The 19,514-nt window shown below is 46.0% G+C and overlaps 1 protein-coding gene across 2 annotated transcripts in view; it reads left to right on the top strand.

Annotated features, from left to right (window-relative positions):
- The window catches only part of RUNX1 (RUNX family transcription factor 1), a gene marked incomplete at both ends in the record, with an annotated part of 169,060 nt that overhangs the window by 124,013 nt on the left and 25,533 nt on the right, over positions 1-19,514 (top strand). The window contains one exon of one of the 2 annotated variants that reach the window (XM_084268269.1): positions 14,104-14,295. The exons of the other annotated variant lie outside the window; for it this stretch is intronic. Within the exon in view, the coding sequence (XP_084124395.1) occupies positions 14,104-14,295 (192 nt within the window). The remainder of the gene's footprint in view (positions 1-14,103; positions 14,296-19,514) is intronic. 2 annotated transcript variants of the gene reach the window in all.

Below are 19,514 nucleotides of genomic sequence, written 5' to 3'. Positions count from 1 at the left end.
TATGTAACCACCAGAATTGCATTTACAAGTATGATAATTACTTGTGCACAGGACTTACACCATTGTTGTCTATTTTGCTGTTGAATTTCTGACTGTGCTTATCCAGACGATGCTTCTCATCAAATTGTCATGGCTTGTAGAGAGTGCCAAGATACTTAAGAATCTGGCTCTTCCTCCTCTGCCTTCATTATGTATTTTTAAAATCTCTTTTGAACTTAGCATTTTCATTCTCCAGCTCTGAATAAATGCTTATTTTCAAAATTTTTTTTTATAAAAAGAAATAATACTGCACTGTCAGGGAGAAGGGCAAGATGACCTAACCCATCATTTTCTTCTCCAACTTCTATGATTCTATGATTCATAAAGCAATTTATGTTTTTATGAGCTAAGTCTATGGGGAAAATCATTAGCAGTAACCAGATCAAGAGTAGTGCTCCTGATGAAAATACTTTTGGTTAGGAAACTTGGTAGAAATAGTATGACTCTTAAATTAAATATTTCCCTTAGGCCATTTGACCTCCTGTGTACGTCTGCTGAAAAATTAGGTTTTTCTTCTTTTGACTGCTTCTTTCTGTTTTTCTCATTGAATTGTTTTAACCTACATAGCTCTGAAAAATTCACTAATGGGCCAGGTGCCTGAAAGTGGCGCAAAAGGAAAAGGCTACATGGATTTAGCCCCAGTGGGCCTGAGACATCCAAGGTTAAGCTGGGCATTAAATGTGATTATCCCGTACTGGATATGTGGTTTTCCCAAATACTTTTTTGTATCCTTGTATCAAAGGGCAGGATGCTGAGGAGCAGAGATAGAGAGAAAGAATACTATTGCTGAGCAGGATTTGAGAAGGAGCTTTAAACGCTGCTGGCCTAGGAAGTGCTTTTTAGGAATGGAAATTTTCTTTTGCCTCCTGGCAATGCTGGGTATGGGGCGCAGGTACATATTTGGTCAACCACAGACCTTGATCTGAAGTTATCCCATCTAACTTGTAAGGTTCAAGGAAAGCCCCGTGGCCCATAGCTGTTCTGAATGGAATCTTCAAACACTCTCTTGTGTGGCTTGAGGTCTTTTTTTAGGGAATCCCCAAGGGCTGGTGGTGCTAAGTACACCTCATTCATTTATCCTTTTTCCTACCCTGTCTAACCTTTGCCCATAAACCCTGGATTCCCAGAGCAGCTTCTGTGGGGAGGGTTGGCAGACCCCACAAAGTGCTGGCATTGTCCATCCCATGAGAGAAGCAAGGAAGACTCTTCCCATGTCAGGCTGGGGAGGAATGATTCCTCTGAGGGTTTCACATCACTCCCACCTTCAGCCTTCCACGCAAGGAAAGGCCAAGCAGGTCTCCACAGAGACTTTGCATCTCAGTGAGTTGAAATAATACTAAATACCTTCATTTCTTGCTTCCTTTCTGCTGCAAGTGCCTCCCCATCTGTTGGAAAATGAGACTAATGTACCAGAAACAGTTTAGAAACCATGGAGAAATGAAACATCATGTCATTGGACTATGGACACCATATAGATTTCGGTGGAGGCTTACCAGGTACTTCCATTCACCTGGAGCCTTATAGTACCTAGAGGTCACTTAGCAGAAAACACGCCAGGGGAAAAGGCGGTGTTGGCAAGTTGATTGTCCACACAACAGATATGCAACGGGGACTCTATCTTCCTTTGCTGGCACTAGCTGCGTGCTCCACAGCACACCACCCTCTCAGTATCTCAACCCAACTTTGCTAATCGCTTTTCAAAAAATCTTGGCTGAGGTACGTGCCTCCAAAAGCTTCCAATCTAAATAGACCATGCACAGACAAAAGAAAGGGATGGGCTGCGAGAGAAGCTGGCGGTTGCCCGCTGCCAGGTCTGTGCCTGCGTGTTTGTGTCCCTGGGTCCTATTGTCTGGGTGACACCAATGTGGGCAGACTAGTGCCGAAATTACGGGTACGCTCTGGGGACAGCTGTTGTTGGCTTGAGCAGTGGTTGTGTGCGAGCGTGCAGTGGTCAGGGGAAGTTGCAAAACGTGGCTAGCTCACTCTCACCCAGCGTGACTTGGTGCACTGCCGTCTCTGCGTGGATGCAGGGATCGCCGTTGGTTTCCTTTCTCTGTGTGTGTCTCACCAAAAGACGGCCAAAGAAGAGCAATTGAATCCATTTAAATAAAATAAACCAGAATATTACTGCAAGGGCATGCTTGGAGACCAAAGGACCTGATTCTAACCAGGCAGGGCAGCCCTAGCAGTCCCCCCAGCAGCCAGGCCAGCTCTGTGGTTCCCCCAGAACGCCAAGGGAACAGCAGTCTAAGCGTGCATCCTGCGGTTGAGCACGTCTCCCCTCCCCACTGTGAAAGCTGCATGCCACCAGCCCATTTTTCATAATGAAAGTACACAAAGAGTGAAAGAGCAGAGAGCAGTTTGTGCCTTTGTGAGTGGTGTTTTCTGAAGAAACGTGCAGAGTGAGAGGGAAATCGGACTGTTTCCATTACACACTCACTGTCACACGACCAGCCTGAATCACCCTGGTGATATGGCATCGGACCCTCTAGCTTAGCACAAGAGCACCACATAGCACAGGGGCACCTGACACTGCATGTTAAGTTTGGCTACAGAATGGGGTCAGAAGTTGTCTGGATGGAGTCAGTTTTGCAGACCATCCACGGACACCTCCGCAGCTGTTCCAGAAAGACCTCTCTGTGCCCCACATCCTGTCTGCTGGGCAAACTCCTTCTGAAAAGGCAAGTAAAACCAAAGACCAGTAACTGCTGTAACTGCCCCAGTGCAAAGATCCCTCAGCGCAGGCAAGGTGCGTGCAAGACCTGCTTCGTATAGACTTCAACTGGCTGGCAGCTACCTGTAGCTTCTAGAAACTGTGCTGGTTGTTCTCCATGAAATTTGTAGAATGGTTGGCAAGCCCTGGCCTAAGAGGGATAAGGGGGGGATCCTTTTTGTCCTGCTCAACAGGTAGGCCCTTGGTAGGTTTTCAATGCCAGCACCCCTGAGGTTTCACAGTCCAGACTCTCCTTTTCCATATGGGAAAGATGGAACATGGTTGTTTTCCCTGGAAATTTTCTGTCTCACTGCAGAGTCAGTTAGGACAGTTGATGCTGGGTGATGTGAGGCAGGGAATTAATCTTTTTAGTTCAGTAAAATTGTCAAATGTGTGCAATATGAAATCTTGTGTCAAGACTATGTTTCTGGGAGTGTGGTAGCTCAGATATGTTTGCTTGCCTAGTTATTTGACCCTTATTTTAAAGACACACAGAAGTGTTGACAAGACAAGCTCCTTCCCCGCATAAAGCAGGTAAACAGGAAGCCAGAGCTGGCATGGCGTGGGCTAGGAACAGTGGTAAGACTGACCCAGTCCTATAGAAATTATTTCAACTCCTTTTTTGAGTCACTTCATCCCACACAGATGTTTCCCTGCCCCTCCCCACCTTGCATTAGTGTGATTTTAAATTGAGAGCAAATGGGTAGTTATTTTTAAATTCTTTCACTTTTTTTTTCTTGGTCAACCTTTTATTTTTCTTTTTTCTTTTTTGTTTCTTCTTTTCACTTCATTATCGTATCACCTAGCCACAAAGGCTGTGGTGAATATTTTTCAGAATTTGCCTATACTTGCATGGTGGGATTTTCAGGGGCTATGCAGTCTCAGTCCAGTGCTGCCAAAATTAGTGGGCAAGTACTCTGTAACTGTGACAAAAGCAGAATTAGGTGAGTAGTCAGCAGGTCTGACTTTTTCCTGTCAACAGCACTTACAGAGAATTTGTAGCTGTTAAGATCAATGAGCATTTTCCATAGAAATGGGAAGTCTTAGAGCAAAGGATTGTGGCATTTTCCATAGAAATGTGCAAAAAGACCGTACAGATGTCACTTGTAGTGTGTGAGCATTCATGTAAAGAAAAACATTAACATTCAGCACCCTGGCAAGTAAGTTGACCATGGGGGATGTGGTCCCCATTGGTCCCCACTAAAGACCCTAGTTCACTGATATGCCAAATATCTTCCAGTGAAGTTAGTTGGTGGTGCTCTGAATCCTCCTCATGTTTAGGTGGAACTTCCTATATTCAAGTTTGTGCCCATTGTCCCTTGTTGTGTCACTGGGCACCAGTGAAAGAAGACTGACCCCATCCTCCTGACACCCGCCCCTCAAGTATTTATACGCATTGATAAGATGCCCCCTCAGTCTTCTCTTCTCTAGGTTAATAAATCCCTTGTCCCTCAGCCTTTCTTTATAAGAGAGATGTTCTAGTCCCCTAATCATTTCTGTAGCCCTTTTTGTACCCTCTCCAGTAGCTCCCTGTCCTTCTTGAACCAGGGAGCTCAGAACTGCACACAGTATTCCAGATGAGGCCTCACCAGCACATAGTGGACCAAAACATGTGTGTTAGATAAAGGCTGGATGAAGCTGTGTGGCTCTGCTAGCAAACAGCCCCATTTTTTCCTTGGAGTATAACTGGTTGGGGTGAAAAACCATCCCAGCTTCCCCCGCCCTGGATTATCAGAAGCTGTAGCAGTTTCCTCCTTGCAGGCCCATCCAAAAACACTGCAGGCCTTTGCTTCACCCTCTGTCACCCATTGTGAAGAATGCAAAAAGGACTTTTGCTCTGTATCTCCCTTCGTGCCCTTGCTTTTTGCTTACCTGCTGCAGTTGGGACTTGTAATGAGTAAATGCATTTTCTATTAGTGTTTCAATGATAGATCTTGGTCATCCTGTTCCTATGTTGGTGCTGCACAGGTCTGTGCAAAGCTGGGGAGAGAGAGCTATGTTTGGGAGAGGCCATCTCAACTCTGCTTCTGAATCGTAAGAGAAGGAGTTGTAAGAGAAGGAACTAAAAGAGAAGGAGTTGTATGAGGACACAATGTGCTTGGTAATGATCAAAACACATCATAGAGAGAGCGAAGGATATGAACATCTCCCTTGCCTTCTTAAACACGGAACAGATAAGGAACAGCCTGTAAAAGCAGGAGACATGAGAAAGAAATTAACCAGCTACAAATGAAAGGTTGTGGGGTTTTTTTAATTGATTTTTAAATTTTTTAATAGTGCCTAACCTTTGTTCTTCCTTTGCAGAGTGTTGTAGTTAGAATGATTAAGCACGACATGCGCCAGGCCATCTTCTCAAGGCTGACCAGTCCAGAAAAGCCAGGCTATGTCATAACCTTAGCACATAAAGCTGCAGAAAAATTTAGGCGACAGTGTTGATTTAATTATTAAGGCTTCTGTTTGTCTGAGTCTGTCTGCCTCTCCTACCAACACCCTGCATTATGGGCTGTTCTTCATTACCTGCTCTACCTATCTTCGCAATCTAGCCGCAAACAGTTTTGGTTGACCACACCACTTCCCTCTTGAAAGTTAATACTGTTTGACTCATTCTGTACTGCTAACACCAAGCCAAAGAAAACAAGCCAAAGAATAACCTGCTTGTATGCAGTTTGGAAACTTCTCAGAGGCCCTGCTTTCAAAATGCTATACAGTAGCTTACTATATCTCTCTGCAGCTGCAAAGAAAATGAGGAAAGCAAAAAATGGCTCAAGAACCTAAAATAAAGACTAGGCAGAACCACATGAAATTTATGAGCTTTCAGTGAACTGCAGTCCTTTGTAGGCACAATGGAGCATTAGTACGGAGAAGGGGCTGTTTAGTAACTTACAGATTAAACTATCCAACTAATTTATTTGGAAAAACAGGTATTTTCAACTATTGTGTGGAAACACCAGTCACCGGACTTGGTAAAAGCAAAGGTCTTTAGTTCAAGGGAAGCGCATAACCCAGCTGTATACTTTTTTTGGACAGGAGCGAAGTTTTTTACAAGTCATCAAAGCCTGAATGGTCAGTATCCATGGGGAGTAAATTTACTTTTGGGCTGCCAAATTCCCCTGGTTTACACAAACAGCAAGCCACAGAACTTGACCTTTAAGTTGCAGGTCCCTTGTTCAACTCTGTCTGAGGCTGAATGATGGAGACCTTTTACTGTCTAGAATTCTTTCAGTGGACATATGAAGTGGGTTTCCATCTAAGCTATTTCTCTGACCTCCAGTGTTTCTGCAACCCACTTTCCCATTCATATGTCCTCTCAGAGGCACTGCAAAGGTGGTAAATGCAATTATCCCTTGCTTTTCCCACTCGGCCTGAGGGAGTGGCTCTAGATTTATCCCACCTTACCTTATGCATTTGATTAAGGTGTCCGAATTAGGAGCCTGGTCCCCTGTATTCAGCAGAGAGACCACTTTTTCCCAATCACTGCTCCAATGGCAACTCAGCTCTTGATGCCTGAACCTTGTGGTTCTGCAGCTTTTCTTTGGACAGAGGTGTCTTTTTGTGCCTGTGTTATTCTTGGTTGCTCACTGAGCTTCTAGTTGGCTGGTTGTGCCTCATTCTGCACCTACTCTCTCATACATATCTTCAACTATGATGTCTCAGCCCATGGCTGGAGGGTATTCCTTACGGCAGTTTGTACGTGTGGGAAGATGCAAACTATAAAGAAACAAAAGAGGCTTTTGGCAATGTGGTGCTTAAGTTGGGAGTCATTCAAACTTTGACAAGGAGTCAGGATTTTTGAAGTATACATGTTGACATGGGGGAAAGGGAAAAGAAAGCGAAGGGTATAATTTTGCAGACTAATTTACCTTTCATGAACAACTTCTTCTCTCCAAACTCCTAACGCTCAGCTCCCTTACTTTTACTTTGCTGTGATGACCTAATTCCTGGGGTGAACCCACAGAGTAATTGCACTTCCACGACAGAAATAGTGGGCATGCATATGTCAGATTCATCAGAAGTTTTGGTGGATCCATGGCAAGCAAAATAATTGCGTTTTAAGTGGAAATATGTTTGCGCATTGCTATTTGTTAGTACAGCACAGACCTCACCAGCAGAGCTGTGGGGAGAGGAAGCACATTTCCTGCCTCGCAAAAATTGTCAAGATTGCTTTTTCTGGCTGTGGTACCTCAGGGTAGACGTGAGGTTTTTCACATGTTCCTCAGGAGGCGGGGAGAGAGCAGGAGGGAGCCAGCCCAGATGAGCCTGCAGCCTGACAGTCAGCGTGTCAGCTGGAGCGAGGGAGACCGGCAGCCTCCGCTTGTCCCTTTTTCTGGAGACGTTCCTTACTGGACCTCTCCTGGCAGCTGGGTAGTGAATCAGTGACAAAAAGGGCTCTCAGCCTCTGATTAGGGCACTCACCTGGAAAATAGGAAAGTGAAGCCTGTATATATACAAACTATATATAGAGTACTCTATATACTATAGTATATATACTGTACTATAGTATAGAGCAGGCAAGAGAGGCTTGGTCCAGGCTCTCCTGCCTGTCTTCATTTGTTGCGGGGCAGGAACCCCTCTCATCACAAAATTTTGCTCTACCTATAGCATCTGTTTGTGTGGTTGCTTGGTGTTTTTTTAAAGCACCGTGGGGTGACTAGCCCCCCAACAGAGGTGCTTGTTGGAAAACGTGGGGTTTTCCCCAGGCAAAGTGGGGAGTTACTGAGGAGCCAGGAACCTGCCGTGCAAATGTTCATTCACCTTGTTGGTATCACCAGACCTTTGCTCATCACATGGTCAAATTGGATCACCTGATGGCAAAATTATGTGCTCTGCAAAGGGTCGTACCTGAAGCACCCAGCCTGTCTGCAGCAACTGGGAGAAACAGTCAGGTTTTTCCTTGGAGACACAGAAAGGGTGAGGTTTTCCAGGGAGCTGACAGGAGAAGCGCATCTGGAAGGGCTTCCAGGTGTCAGTCTGTCTGTGCTTGGCATCGCTCGGCTTGTGCTTCTGAAGGGCAGCTGGATGTCAGCCTGGTCATCTAGTCGCATAATATCCAGCCTCACTCACACAATTCCCAGCATCTACAGTCAGGTCGGATCTGATGACCAGCACTGATCCTGCTGGTAATTACAGACAAGGCACGAAAACATTTAGCATAATATCCTTGCCACCACGATGTTCCTTCTGGCTGGAGAGAAGGCTTGTGTTGCACGGTGCTTAAGAAAAACCAGCAAAAAAAATGTAATTGCTGAAGTCTGGCTACCATCACCATTATTTTTCCTCACCAGGACAATATTAGTTTTAAATGAGAAAAGAGAAAATACCCTACAGGGTGTCCAATTCCCTTTTAAGTAACTTTTTGCTGTATATTTTTAATACTGTACAGGTGGTTGGTGAGCTGTGACACTGTCCCATGCCAATTCTTCTAATGTCTGAGTGCAGCATGTGCCTTTTGCAAGTGATGGCACATAGAAAAATATTACTGGTTCATGCACTCAAGGCACTCTTTCTATTGTTAGTAAAAAATATTTGCAAGAATATATAATTTTTTGCACTAAAAATCGCGTGCTCACTCCCTAGAATAATGTGAAAGTGTATTTTCTTCTCGTCATTCACTATGTACAAAATAACTGGATTTAGCTGCATGGCACAAAACAATGTTTGCCACTTTATTAACAGGACACAATGAAACATGGCTTATTTTATACCCTGCTAGAGCTGGAAACAAACCAGAGCCCTGAAAAGCAGAGATGCTTGAATTGAGGTCCAACGTGGTTCCAAAGCAGCCAGATTTCATTACACCAAAGCCTCAGATCTCATCAGTTGCTCCCTAGTTCTTCAAAGTCTGGCCAAATGCTGCATTTCCCTGTGTATAATCCCATTTTTGAGTGTGAAAAGTTTCCGTTTCCACCTGGTAAACGGGGGAAAGCAGAGGAGAGAAGGGGAGATATTCTGCTCCCCTTGGAGAGAAAGGGCTCCGCATAATTGAACTCCCCTTATGCTACCTCCACACAAGTACAACCTGATTTGGGGCAGAAAACTTGTGGATAATACAGACAAAAACCTGTGGCATTTCTGCTTGGGTTTGCCTCTGGCTGGGATGCTCAGCTGCTGTGAGCCAGCAAGTTTCCTCAGACACCCGGCCTGATGAGCCCAAACCTTTTGTGGGCATTAGTGCCTCCTGATGCGCCAGCGACAAGAAGTCAGATTTGTGAGGGGAATTAGAACAAGTGACAGAAGAGTTTGCTCATCCTGTGACTTGATTAAAAGAGAGGGGGAAAAAGGGTTCATTAATCCATCCCAGCAGTGTTTACTTGTAAAGCTGTCCTGGGTACCCACAGGAATTTCGGTAGCTTCAGCTGGCAGAATGAGAGTAGCAGTGCCTTCCCTTAGCCTCCTCCCCCTCTGAACCTGAAAGGTGTCTAGTGACACTTTCAAAAACTAGGCTAAAAGGAAGGTAATGGGAGACTTGTTCCTTTCCCTGCACCTGGAGCACCTGGAGCGCTGCTGTCATCTCCACAGAGCTGGCTGCGGTGTGAAACCCAGACCAAGCAACCATTCCCAAGGAGCGAGTGCCCGATGTGCACGAAAATGGGGGCTGCTGAGGCACTTTGTTCTTGTCGTTTCTACATCCAGAGCCCCGACCAGATGGCCACGGGCCAAGCTGAGTGCTCCACGGTCTCTTAAAGTCTATAAAAGCGCGTTTCCTTCCCATTAAGAGGGAAAGCACTTTCATGTTGCGCTGCTGTAAAAGTATCGGAAAAGCTAATGTTTTCTCTGCCCTCCTCATTTAATATTCTACCTTTAAAAAAAAAGAAAAATCTGCCTGACCTCTCTGAGACAGTGTTTGAAAGGGATAAGGGAAAAAAAAATATATTGCCCAGAACCCCTCAAACCCTGTGGCTTGGACAAGCAAGCTGGATGCCCTGTTTATTCCACCATTACAGATACCGACCCTGCATCTCAAGGCAAAGAAAAATAATTGCTATCCTTTTCATTCCTCTGCAAATTGATGCTTGATGGAAAGTATGGGGACATGGGGAGGGAAAGAGGACAGAGGTGCTGACTCTTGGCCAGCTGTCTCTCTCTGCAAGCTCAGGTCCAAGGTCTCCTTCATTCAACAGCTTGACTGACTTCCATCGTGTTGTGAATCCCATCAGATTCACAACAGTGTCCGATCCCCGTGGCCATGCCACCGGCTCAACAGAGCTGCACTGGTTTCTGAGCACCTTCCCACTGCTCTTCATCCTGCGTCACGCTGCTCTCCTGTGAAGGGGGAGCCTGGGCTTGTGGTCACCACGCTGAGCTGGGAGGCAAGCGTCTGCCACAGGGTCACTGCCTGACCACAGGCAAGTCGCCTCATTTCTCTGTCATTCCGTTTTCCACGAATAAAAGGGGGATAATAATAGTCCTGGGCTTTACAGGGGTGAACTGAGGATAACTTGCCTGCTCTTTAAGGAATGTGTTTAGAGGGTAACTTCAAAGTAAAGCTAATAATCATGAAAATACAAGTCACCCTAGCAAAGCTCTGCCTGTGCATTTATAGTGGCTTGGGAAAACAATTCATATTTGTTGCACTTTTCTGACACAGTTCTTCACTTCCCTGCTGCAGACCTTCATGCAAAACAGATTGGGTGCTGCTACCTGAAGCAATCAGCAAGGGACAAAAGGTTAAATGGCTCTTGTGATTGGGGTGGGGGCAATGGGAAAGAGCGACTTTTGGAACTATATCTTGAGGTGACAGTAGCCTGGCATTGATTCTAGGTAGTTCCCACCACAGATTACAACATATGGATGAAAACAACAACAGAGCTCCCCTGAGAAGGAGCCTGGTGCTGGTGGTGTTTCTTCCCCAAATGCATTGACATGAGTGGAATTCCCACAAGCCCAAGAGATGAGGCAGATGTTGGGTGTGCTGAGGCACCACAGGTACCTCCAGGCTACAGATGAGGTCCCGTGTGGGAGGCTGCTAGCTGAGACACCCCCACTTCAACATCCAAAAATTCATCAAGATAACCTGGAGCAGGATGGGGTGGGTTGGCCCAGGAGTTTCACTTGGTGGATGTGCAGTGCAGAGACAGGCAAAAACACTCCCATCAGCTAACAGGGAGCCGGCTTGGGAACAGGGTGCCCTGTGGTGACCTCGTGAGGATGCTGCACCCAGGTTAATTTGCCCTGCTCACCGCCTGCTCGCTGGTTTGCTCACGAGCGCAGGTTTGTCTGCCCTGCCCAGTGCCGTGTGCCAGCTCGACACGAATTCAGTGCCTGTGCTAGCCTCAGAGAAGGGAAGTTAATTCCTGCCTCAGTGGCCTTATTGCAGCCCTTGTCCTGTTGGAGCCCGAGGAACCACTCACCTCTGTGTGAGGCTGCTAGCTTGTGGGCTCGCTCTGCCAGGACACTCGGTTTCATGCCAGGCAGGTGGCATGGGGGATGCTGGGAGGGCAGCGGCAGGGAGGTTGGAGAAGGTAGGGTAGCAGGGGGTCAACCTTGGCACTGGCACACTTGCTTAAAAGCAGAAGATGTCTGAGCTGATTTTGAAATTAGGAATAAATTGCATTGGTGGGGAGGTGGGTGTGTGGGTTTGGAAGGATCTGGCTTTTGGCCCTGCAAGCACTGGGTTCAGCCTGCTGAAGCTTAAACTAATCCAAATGTATGAGGTATTTTACACATCTTGTATGACCCTGTGGGTGTGCACGCCCAAATCCAGGGTCAGGAGCCCAAGGCTTGAGGCAAAATCCAGGTTTGCTCTGCTGACAAATGAAGCATTTGCTCCTGACCAACTAGAATGTCAGATAAAAGTGGTTTTCATCTTTGTGTCTCTCTACCTTTTTTTTTTTTTGGAAGGCCTAATGGGTCTCTTTAATGATGAAACTGCTACTATATAATATGTCTTTATATTTTAATTTCCTCCTCCCCCCTCCCCCCTTGGGATAATTTACAGCACAGTGTGGAATCTGAGACAGTTCAAGCTGTGCCAAAGGGCCTGGCAACAGGAAGAAACACCGAGCCACTGCGATTTGGAACCATAATACAAGTTATAAAATTTAATTTTAGAAATGCAGCTACTGGGAACTGCTTTTAAATGCACATTTTCCTTCTGGAGCATAAAACCGCCCTGTGTTTCGCCTGAGCTGTTGGGGTGGCTTGAAAGAGGGCTCTGTAGAGCAGAGGGCATACAGAGCTCCTCAGAGAGCTTTTGCTGCTGCGCTCACTGACATGCAAAATTGGATGCTGGATGTTTATGAATGTTTATGTATTAAATACTATGAGGATGTGTGGAACAGGGCATGGTGGGTCATTTTGGGGAGTTTTGTGCAGTCTATTTCACTGCTGTAGCTGTGAGCTGAGAGAGGGCTCACCACAGGAACAGCTCTGGGCATCTCCTTGCCACGGGGAGGAATGTGCAAAGAAACCTGCAGAAGGCAACTCTTTGTGACAAGAAAATGAAAGCTGGGAGCGGATAGACAGCAAACTATGGTGTTCAGCAGAAGCTAAGGGTAATGCCACCTTCTTCAAAGGAACAAGTAGAGAAGAAGGATGTTTGGGCTGGGGATTTGACCTGTATTCCTGTCAGGGTAGTAATGTCCTCTGGGAAAAGGAGGAAGGGATAAGCCATAAAGATTCATGAGGCAGCTATTTCCTGAGACAAATTTAGTCTAGGTGATCCTGCTCTGGCAGGGGGGTTGGACCAGATGATCTTTTGAGGTCCCTTCCAACCCCTAACATTCTGTGATTCTGTGAAATGCAACATGAAGAAATGGGATTTGGTTTAGGGGAAAAGGAGAGATGATGACATCCACAAGAAGATCCCCAAGCAGACAGTATGAAAATTACATTTTTGGAGCTGGGGATTCTACTCAACTTACTAAATACTAATGGGGCCAGGGTATGTCCGCATAGATTCACTGCAGCCAGTACCTTGCCCTCCATTTGGAGAGAGCATCTGTGAAAGGACAATTTGTGTATCAGAGACAGTCTGCTTTTGGGCTTTCTGTTGGAGGGCTGTTTTCCATGGTGTTTAAGAAGAAAATAAAACCTATTGGGGATGGGGGAAAACGAAAAAGGCAAGTTTTGCACCCACCTGGTTGGGAATGTGGCTGAACCATCCCATTTGAGACATTTCACTGAACAAGACTTCTAGGGGGATTTCTATTTCAGTCCCAAAGTGTGGTGACAGCAGCCCCCCAGGAGAAGATACCCTGCTTTTGAAGGGTATCTCATAAGACTGGAAACCAGCAGACACAAAAGTGGCGTGCAAAGTTGTTAGCTCTTAAGAGGATGAGAAAAGGATTTTAGATTTGTGGTTTTATCATACTTACTGGAGTCTCATCCAGCAGATGAGACATCCCCTCTTGTATGCTCTGTGTGCAGTCTTTGTGGTTACAGGTTGGCACACAAAGGTGCTGAGAGCAGCCACAGGCAATGGTTAGAAATGCATTACCTTAGTCCTCGCGTAGCACTCGCTGCTGCTGCGGCTTATCTTGAACCCAGTCCCGCCCGTGATGAGATAGATACGTCTCTTCTCTCCCAGCTGAATCTGGACATGTCCCGATGCAGCACTGGAGCTGGGCATCTCCAGCGTGTTCCTTGTCACCCCCCAGCCCCTCGGGGACATGACACCAGAGCTTCATAGGTCATCCCTGGGGAGTGCTGGACACTTTACCTCCTATGTAACAGTGAGCAAGTCCGCTGTGTGCTGGCCGATGCTGTGACATCAGCATCTACTCTCTTACAGTCGGATGTCTGATGCATGTTTCTGAAGCTCTCGATGCCACTGAGAGGCTTCGTTAGCCCATAGCTTCAATTCTGCCAGCTTCTCGTGTTTCTCTCCTACATCCATGTACATGTGCATCCTACATGTACATCTCTGTACATCCATTGCAAAAGGATCCAAAATTTTGGTTTGTTATTTTATAGCCCTATAGTGCTTATCTAATTATGGCACCTTCTGGCAATCGGGGATGGAGTTTTTGAGGAGTTATTCCAGCGCAGGTTTAGCACAGGGGCCACTCAATGTTTACTCCTTTCATGCATCCCCTGAGAGAGTTCTCCTTTTAGATACACCTCTCCCCAGTGCAAGGTGCAAGAGGGCACCACAGTGCCTGTCGGTGAATCTGGTTCTTCAGATTAGGCCACGTCTTGGGCTGCCCCACGATATGGTTGCAATGCATGACTTGCTTGTGTCTGCTATACCTGCTGAGAGGTGGTTTCAGTTCAGATGGCCACTAGCTGGTTAGGTATTTTGCCAGTGGATGAGGGGTTAAAAAAAAAAGAAATTAAAAAAAAAAGAAAATAAGTCAACAGACCTCATGTATCAGTGAGATTTTCTGATCTTTTTCCCCCCCCTCCCACAATAGGACATCGTCAGAAAATAGATGAGCAGACAAAGCCCGGGAGCTTGTCCTTTTCAGAGCGCCTGAGTGAACTGGAGCAGTTGCGTCGTACGGCCATGAGGGTCAGCCCACACCACCCAGCCCCCACACCCAACCCACGAGCCTCCTTGAACCACACCACTGCTTTTAACCCTCAGCCTCAGAGTCAGATTCAGGGTAAGTACCTGAAATCCTTCCCCTGCTCGCCCACCTCCATCCTGCCAGCCTGGGGAGCGTGGGGGCTCGCAGGCATTGCCCCCCTCATCCCTCCATTTCTTCTGGACTCTCCTTGGCCACCTTTAAGGAGTGGGAGCCTTTCATGAGCAAGAGGAGGATCTTCCTAATGTATGTCTGTATTTCCAAAAACCTGATAGATGTTAAGGGGTCTGCTCTGTCTTGCATTCCCAGTGTCAGTACAGCTCCTGGTGTTTGTTAACCTGACAAGTCGTCATTTTCCTGCACAGATGCATTATGCCAGGCCTTTTTTCTGTGTGTAGGTGTGTGTTTATCAATTACAGTGTGTGCTTGAATGAGAAATACCGTCAGCACCTTGCTCTGGCGTTTCCCAGGAAGGCAGTGGCAAAGAAAGCCTTGGCAAATTGCTTTGTCCCCTGAAGACAGCCTCTTAGTGCTAAGGCATTAATATGTGCAGACTGGTTTGAGTGTATTTCTGTGGCTGGTGGTTATCCAGTGAGTTTTATTTGAATGGAAACCTGCAAAACAGTGACTCAGGAGTCACACTTCCTCTGAGGCTCAGGCTTGGAGGATGTCAATGAGACTGAGTCATCGAGCTTGACATCTTTCTTACCTCTGCTAGAGCTGAGTCTCTCCCTGATAAAACCAGCTCTGTCCCTGGGGTGGGCTGGAACTGGGCAAGCAGTGAACCAGGGTGCTGATACGAGTTCTGCAGTCTGTGTATCCAAGTGCAGGTTCATAGCGAGATGCACCGCACGGAGTTTTCCTCTGATCTTCCAACCAGGATGAAAGAGCCTCTGTTGAGGTTCTCTGCTGGGGTTTGGGGGAGAAGTAGTTACTGCGAATTGGAGTGAGTTTTTTTTTTTTTCGGCATTATTTTTTAAACCCAGGGTACTCTCTGTTGCATGCAGAGAAGGTTGGCGCTCAGTGGCAAGTGTTTGTTGCATCATTCTATGCCCAGGGTTAGGAAGGTCTTTGACTTAGTGAAATCTGTGCGAATCTGCAGTTGACTTTGCTGTGAGCAGAAGCAGGCATTTTTGAGAAACATAGGAAATAAATCAACACATCACCACAGGCCATACTGTAGGAAGAGGTGGGCAAAAAGGCAGCTGGAAGGATCACAGAGCTCCTTCCCTCCCTGGGCTGACCACGCCAGGTCAGCTCAGGCAAAGGATTCAGCCCCGCACCTCTTCCCAACCTCCCGGCAAACCCTTCGTGTAGTTTCCTGATTTGCAGAGAAAACCACCTTGGGTTTCTCCTGCACACAGCTCTGTTCCTACAAAAGAAAACGCACGTATTATTACGGCTACTCAGCAGCCAGCGGCTACGTGGGTGGAGGTATCGGTCGCAGACTTGCATTCTTCAGCTTCTTGGGAACACTATATGCTTAGCAGAGTATCAGGTTTAACGTCGAGTCTCCTTCTTCCCCGGTTCCCTGTGCAAGTCCCTTGCCTGTACAACTTCAGAGCAATCGGCTTTTCACGCTCGGCCGGGGATTCAGCTGCTCTCTCCAGAAATAGTTCTAGTACCCTGCTCTGCTTTGCTCTTTGCAAAACAAGAGCTGAATGCGCTTCACCTGCGGACGTAGCTCAGAGAAGAACGATAGCGATCAAACCGCTAACGTTTCCTCATCGGTATCCTGCTCTCTGCTTACCGAGCTGCTTTCCCCACCGTCCTCCTTTCCCTCTGCCCCTGAAACGTGTGCGTTACCCTCCAGCAACTCGTTGGAGGCTTGCGGTCACTATCAGTAAAATAAGCCCCAAAGTGAATCCTCCCTCGTTTGGGACTGTCTCTGCTGCAGGCGCCTTTTCATTTCTAGGGCTTGTCTTTTCAGGGTCACGTTATCGCGGCAGGGGGGAAAGGGCTAGGGTGGGAAGGAGCTCCAGCACTATCCGCTTTAATTCGGTGTTTACAGCATGATTGGTTTGCAGACGATCGCCTGTGTGACCTCAAGGGAGTTGAGATATTGATTATTATTATTTTCCCTATTTTTAATAAATGGCGCTGTATTTCAGAGCTCCTCCAAAAACTCAACACTCCGGACATGCTCCATAGTATTGCTATGTCTATCCACAAGTCTTTGCATGCCAAAATGCTTCTACTGAAGCTCCCTCACTGAAGAGAGCACAGAGTGCTTTTTATATAGGCGAAAAATAAGGCATGAAACCCCCTTATGTTGCTCAATTCCAAGAAGCAGCATTAAACTTTGCTTTAACTCACACCAGTATGAATCACAGGCTAGTCCTCTGTTCATCCAAGTCCAATTATCTTTTTTTAAGCAACAAAACTCACTCAAAATAGCCATCTCAGACTAGTTCTTGGATTTAAAGGGGCAGGTTGCCATGCCACTAAATCGCTGTTTGTTTGTTGAGGTTTTAATCTATAAAAGGATTGAGGTTAATTTTAACTTCCTATTTTACCAAGTCTTGAATTTGAGCATAAAGCTGCTTGTGTCATGGATACAAGTCCAAGCAAGTTAAGAGACCATAAATTGCTATAATCGAGTTTTATGCTTCTTTCATATCACAAGGAGGGAGAAAGTACACCTGTTCATTTAAAAGATCTGACCATAGAAAATTCACAGACCAAAGGGGAACAGAAGGGGAGAAAAGTCTTCCACCACATCACACATGGTTTAAGTTGAAAGATTACTTTATGCCAGCACCATGCGTGCAATGTCAAAAGAGCTGACCTACACGCACAGAGATATTCAGTTAAAGCTCCAAACGTGGCCGATGCTTCAGCCTTAACCCACCCATTCCTTTGGGGAGAGGGGAGAAGAAAACAGACAGAGCCATGTGAATGTGAGATGTGCTGGGGTGCTGTTTAGGTAAGACCCTCGATGAGCGTTTAAGTTTAGATATAGAATAGCTATAAATATATCTACCTGTATACTATGGTTGTGTTCCTTCTAAGACCAGCCTGAACTGGATACTAAGTTCTGTGGTTAATGTTAACTGGAGTAGGCAGAGCTGTAATTGAATAGTTTTACAGAAATATGAATTTAAATGGTTCCTTTACAGTATAATTCTTTTCAGGGTCAATAGAAACATTTTCAGAGTGTAAAATTGTCAGGCCAAGAAGGTATTCTTTTGGAAGCATTAACGTTGAGTTAATAAATTGCATAAATAAATTTCTAAATAGTGGGGCTTGTAAAATAATCCAAAACTATCTGTAATTATATAACTTAATTTTTCTCCCCCCCAAATTAGCCCATAGGTTAAAAAAAGTAAAATTAAATAAACCTCTATTTCTCCTGTCTAGGGAAAACACATGATCGTTGTAATCACTTTAAACTACATGCTTCTGGTTCTTTTTATGCTTTTATAGCCTTAAAATACCTGACTTCGCTCGCTTTTTTTTTTTCTTCCTTTTTTTTTAAATTTTGTAACCTTATATGTTAAGTTTCAGCTGGGACCACATTTTTATGACCAAGTCTAAAATCCCTGGAAACAAGAGGCTGTAATAAAATTACTGACAGATCTTGAAGTGAAGAAGCAGAATTAGCACCCACAGCAAAGCAAGAGAGATCATTTAAATATCACCTCTTTGAATTAGCAAGAAACATAATGATTGGGAGATTATTTTGTTACAAGCCAGCCTTTTGTCTTCCTCCAGGTGCAATACGCTTTGTTTAAGAGACATTTCAAGGTCCTTGCTATCGTAATCTTGTTCCACCAAAACCAGCCCAAGTTTATCAGAGTTCCCATGTATCAGTGAAACACAGGAGCGGAGTCAAGGGCAGCGTTTAAGCCTGGGGACTTAAAATGGCTTTGTTCCTACTATGGCTGTATCCTGCCCCGATTTTTAATATTTCCACTTTTAAATCAGTTTAATAGGCCCTAGTTTAATAGCCTGAGAGGCGCTGGCAGAGCAGCGTTTCAGTGCAGGCTTCAACGGGGCTGTCATCCTGCACATCTGATTGATGTGCTCGTAGCTCCCTGCAAAAACAGATAAAGAGGCTTTCGAGATTAGGGACTCACCAGCTCTTTCTGTTGTGCAGAAGGCTAAATGTCAATATCTCTGTGTTCCCTCTGGATATCTCTGCATCTCCCCATCTTTCCTTAACTCGGCACACTTGCAGGGTGAGTACATGGTGCTCTACCGGTGCATCGTCCTATTTCCACTCGATTAACCGCCTGACCTCTCCATCCCAAAATACACTCCCTGGCATGTCAAGCGAGTGCTGCCCAAGCTTGGCACCCTTTCTGTCGGCGCCACTGCTGCCTGGAGGAGTAATGGGGGGATGAGCCACGCCAGCACGTCGGTCGGCAGTGCGGGCAGCGTGGGCAATGCAGGCAGTGTGGGAGCTGGCAGTGGGTACATCATTTCCAGTCAGCGTGTCTGGGGCTGCCAAGGTCCCTGGCTCCAGTGCTTCTCCTAGATGTGTGAGCCCTCCTCCCTAGCCCTGGAATACAGTTGCCCCACCACGAGCCAGGTCACCTACATTTTGCTAGTGACCAGGGGAGATCCCCTGGTCCTTAGATGGATTCTTTGATGGAGCCCCTCCCTCCATCCCCAGGCAGCCAACAGGGCAAGTGCGTGCCAGGAGCTTGCTTTGGGAGAGGGGAAGAGGCACGCTTTCTCCTTTCCCCTCCTTTCAGTGCCAGTAGCCACCAAATAGTTCCTGCATGGAGAAAAAGCAGGAGGCGAAGCCACGGCAGTGGCATGGATTCAGAGTGCCACAGCTGCCAGGAGGCTGCAGGAAGTTTGTTGAAATAGTAATGTTTTCCCAAAATATTTTGCAAACCAGATCTGTTTAGCTGGAAGGTTTCCAACTGGCTCTATCAAAAAGGAAACCTTATAGACAGAAAATACCTTTTCACTGAAAGTACAACACATTTCTGTCATTCACAGTTACTGCTCAGCACATCATGCTTTTATATAATGCCTTGAGTAACCTCAGCGGTTTTTCTTTTCGAGGAGTACAGCTTCATTAGCAGCAGACTCACCCTGCTATCTATTTATCGTGTCATAAACCAGCTTGCATCCAAAGAGATGAGCACACAAGCACGTGAACAGGATTAGCATATACAGAACAATTCTTCTTTCATCCAGTCTAATAGAAGTCCACTCCAGGGGGGAAAAAAATCCCTCCTTTTTCACACCCCCTACTAATAAATATATATATATATATATATATATATAAAACTCCAGTTTAAGGGTGTCTGAATCCATCCAGGCACAGGGGCTCCTAGTTT

Source organism: Gallinula chloropus (assembly GCF_964237585.1).
Source record: "Gallinula chloropus genome assembly, chromosome: 1".
NCBI classification, from domain to species: Eukaryota; Metazoa; Chordata; class Aves; order Gruiformes; family Rallidae; genus Gallinula; species Gallinula chloropus.
Note: the sequence above shows the minus strand (reverse complement) of the source record. Positions and strands in the feature narration are given on the sequence as shown.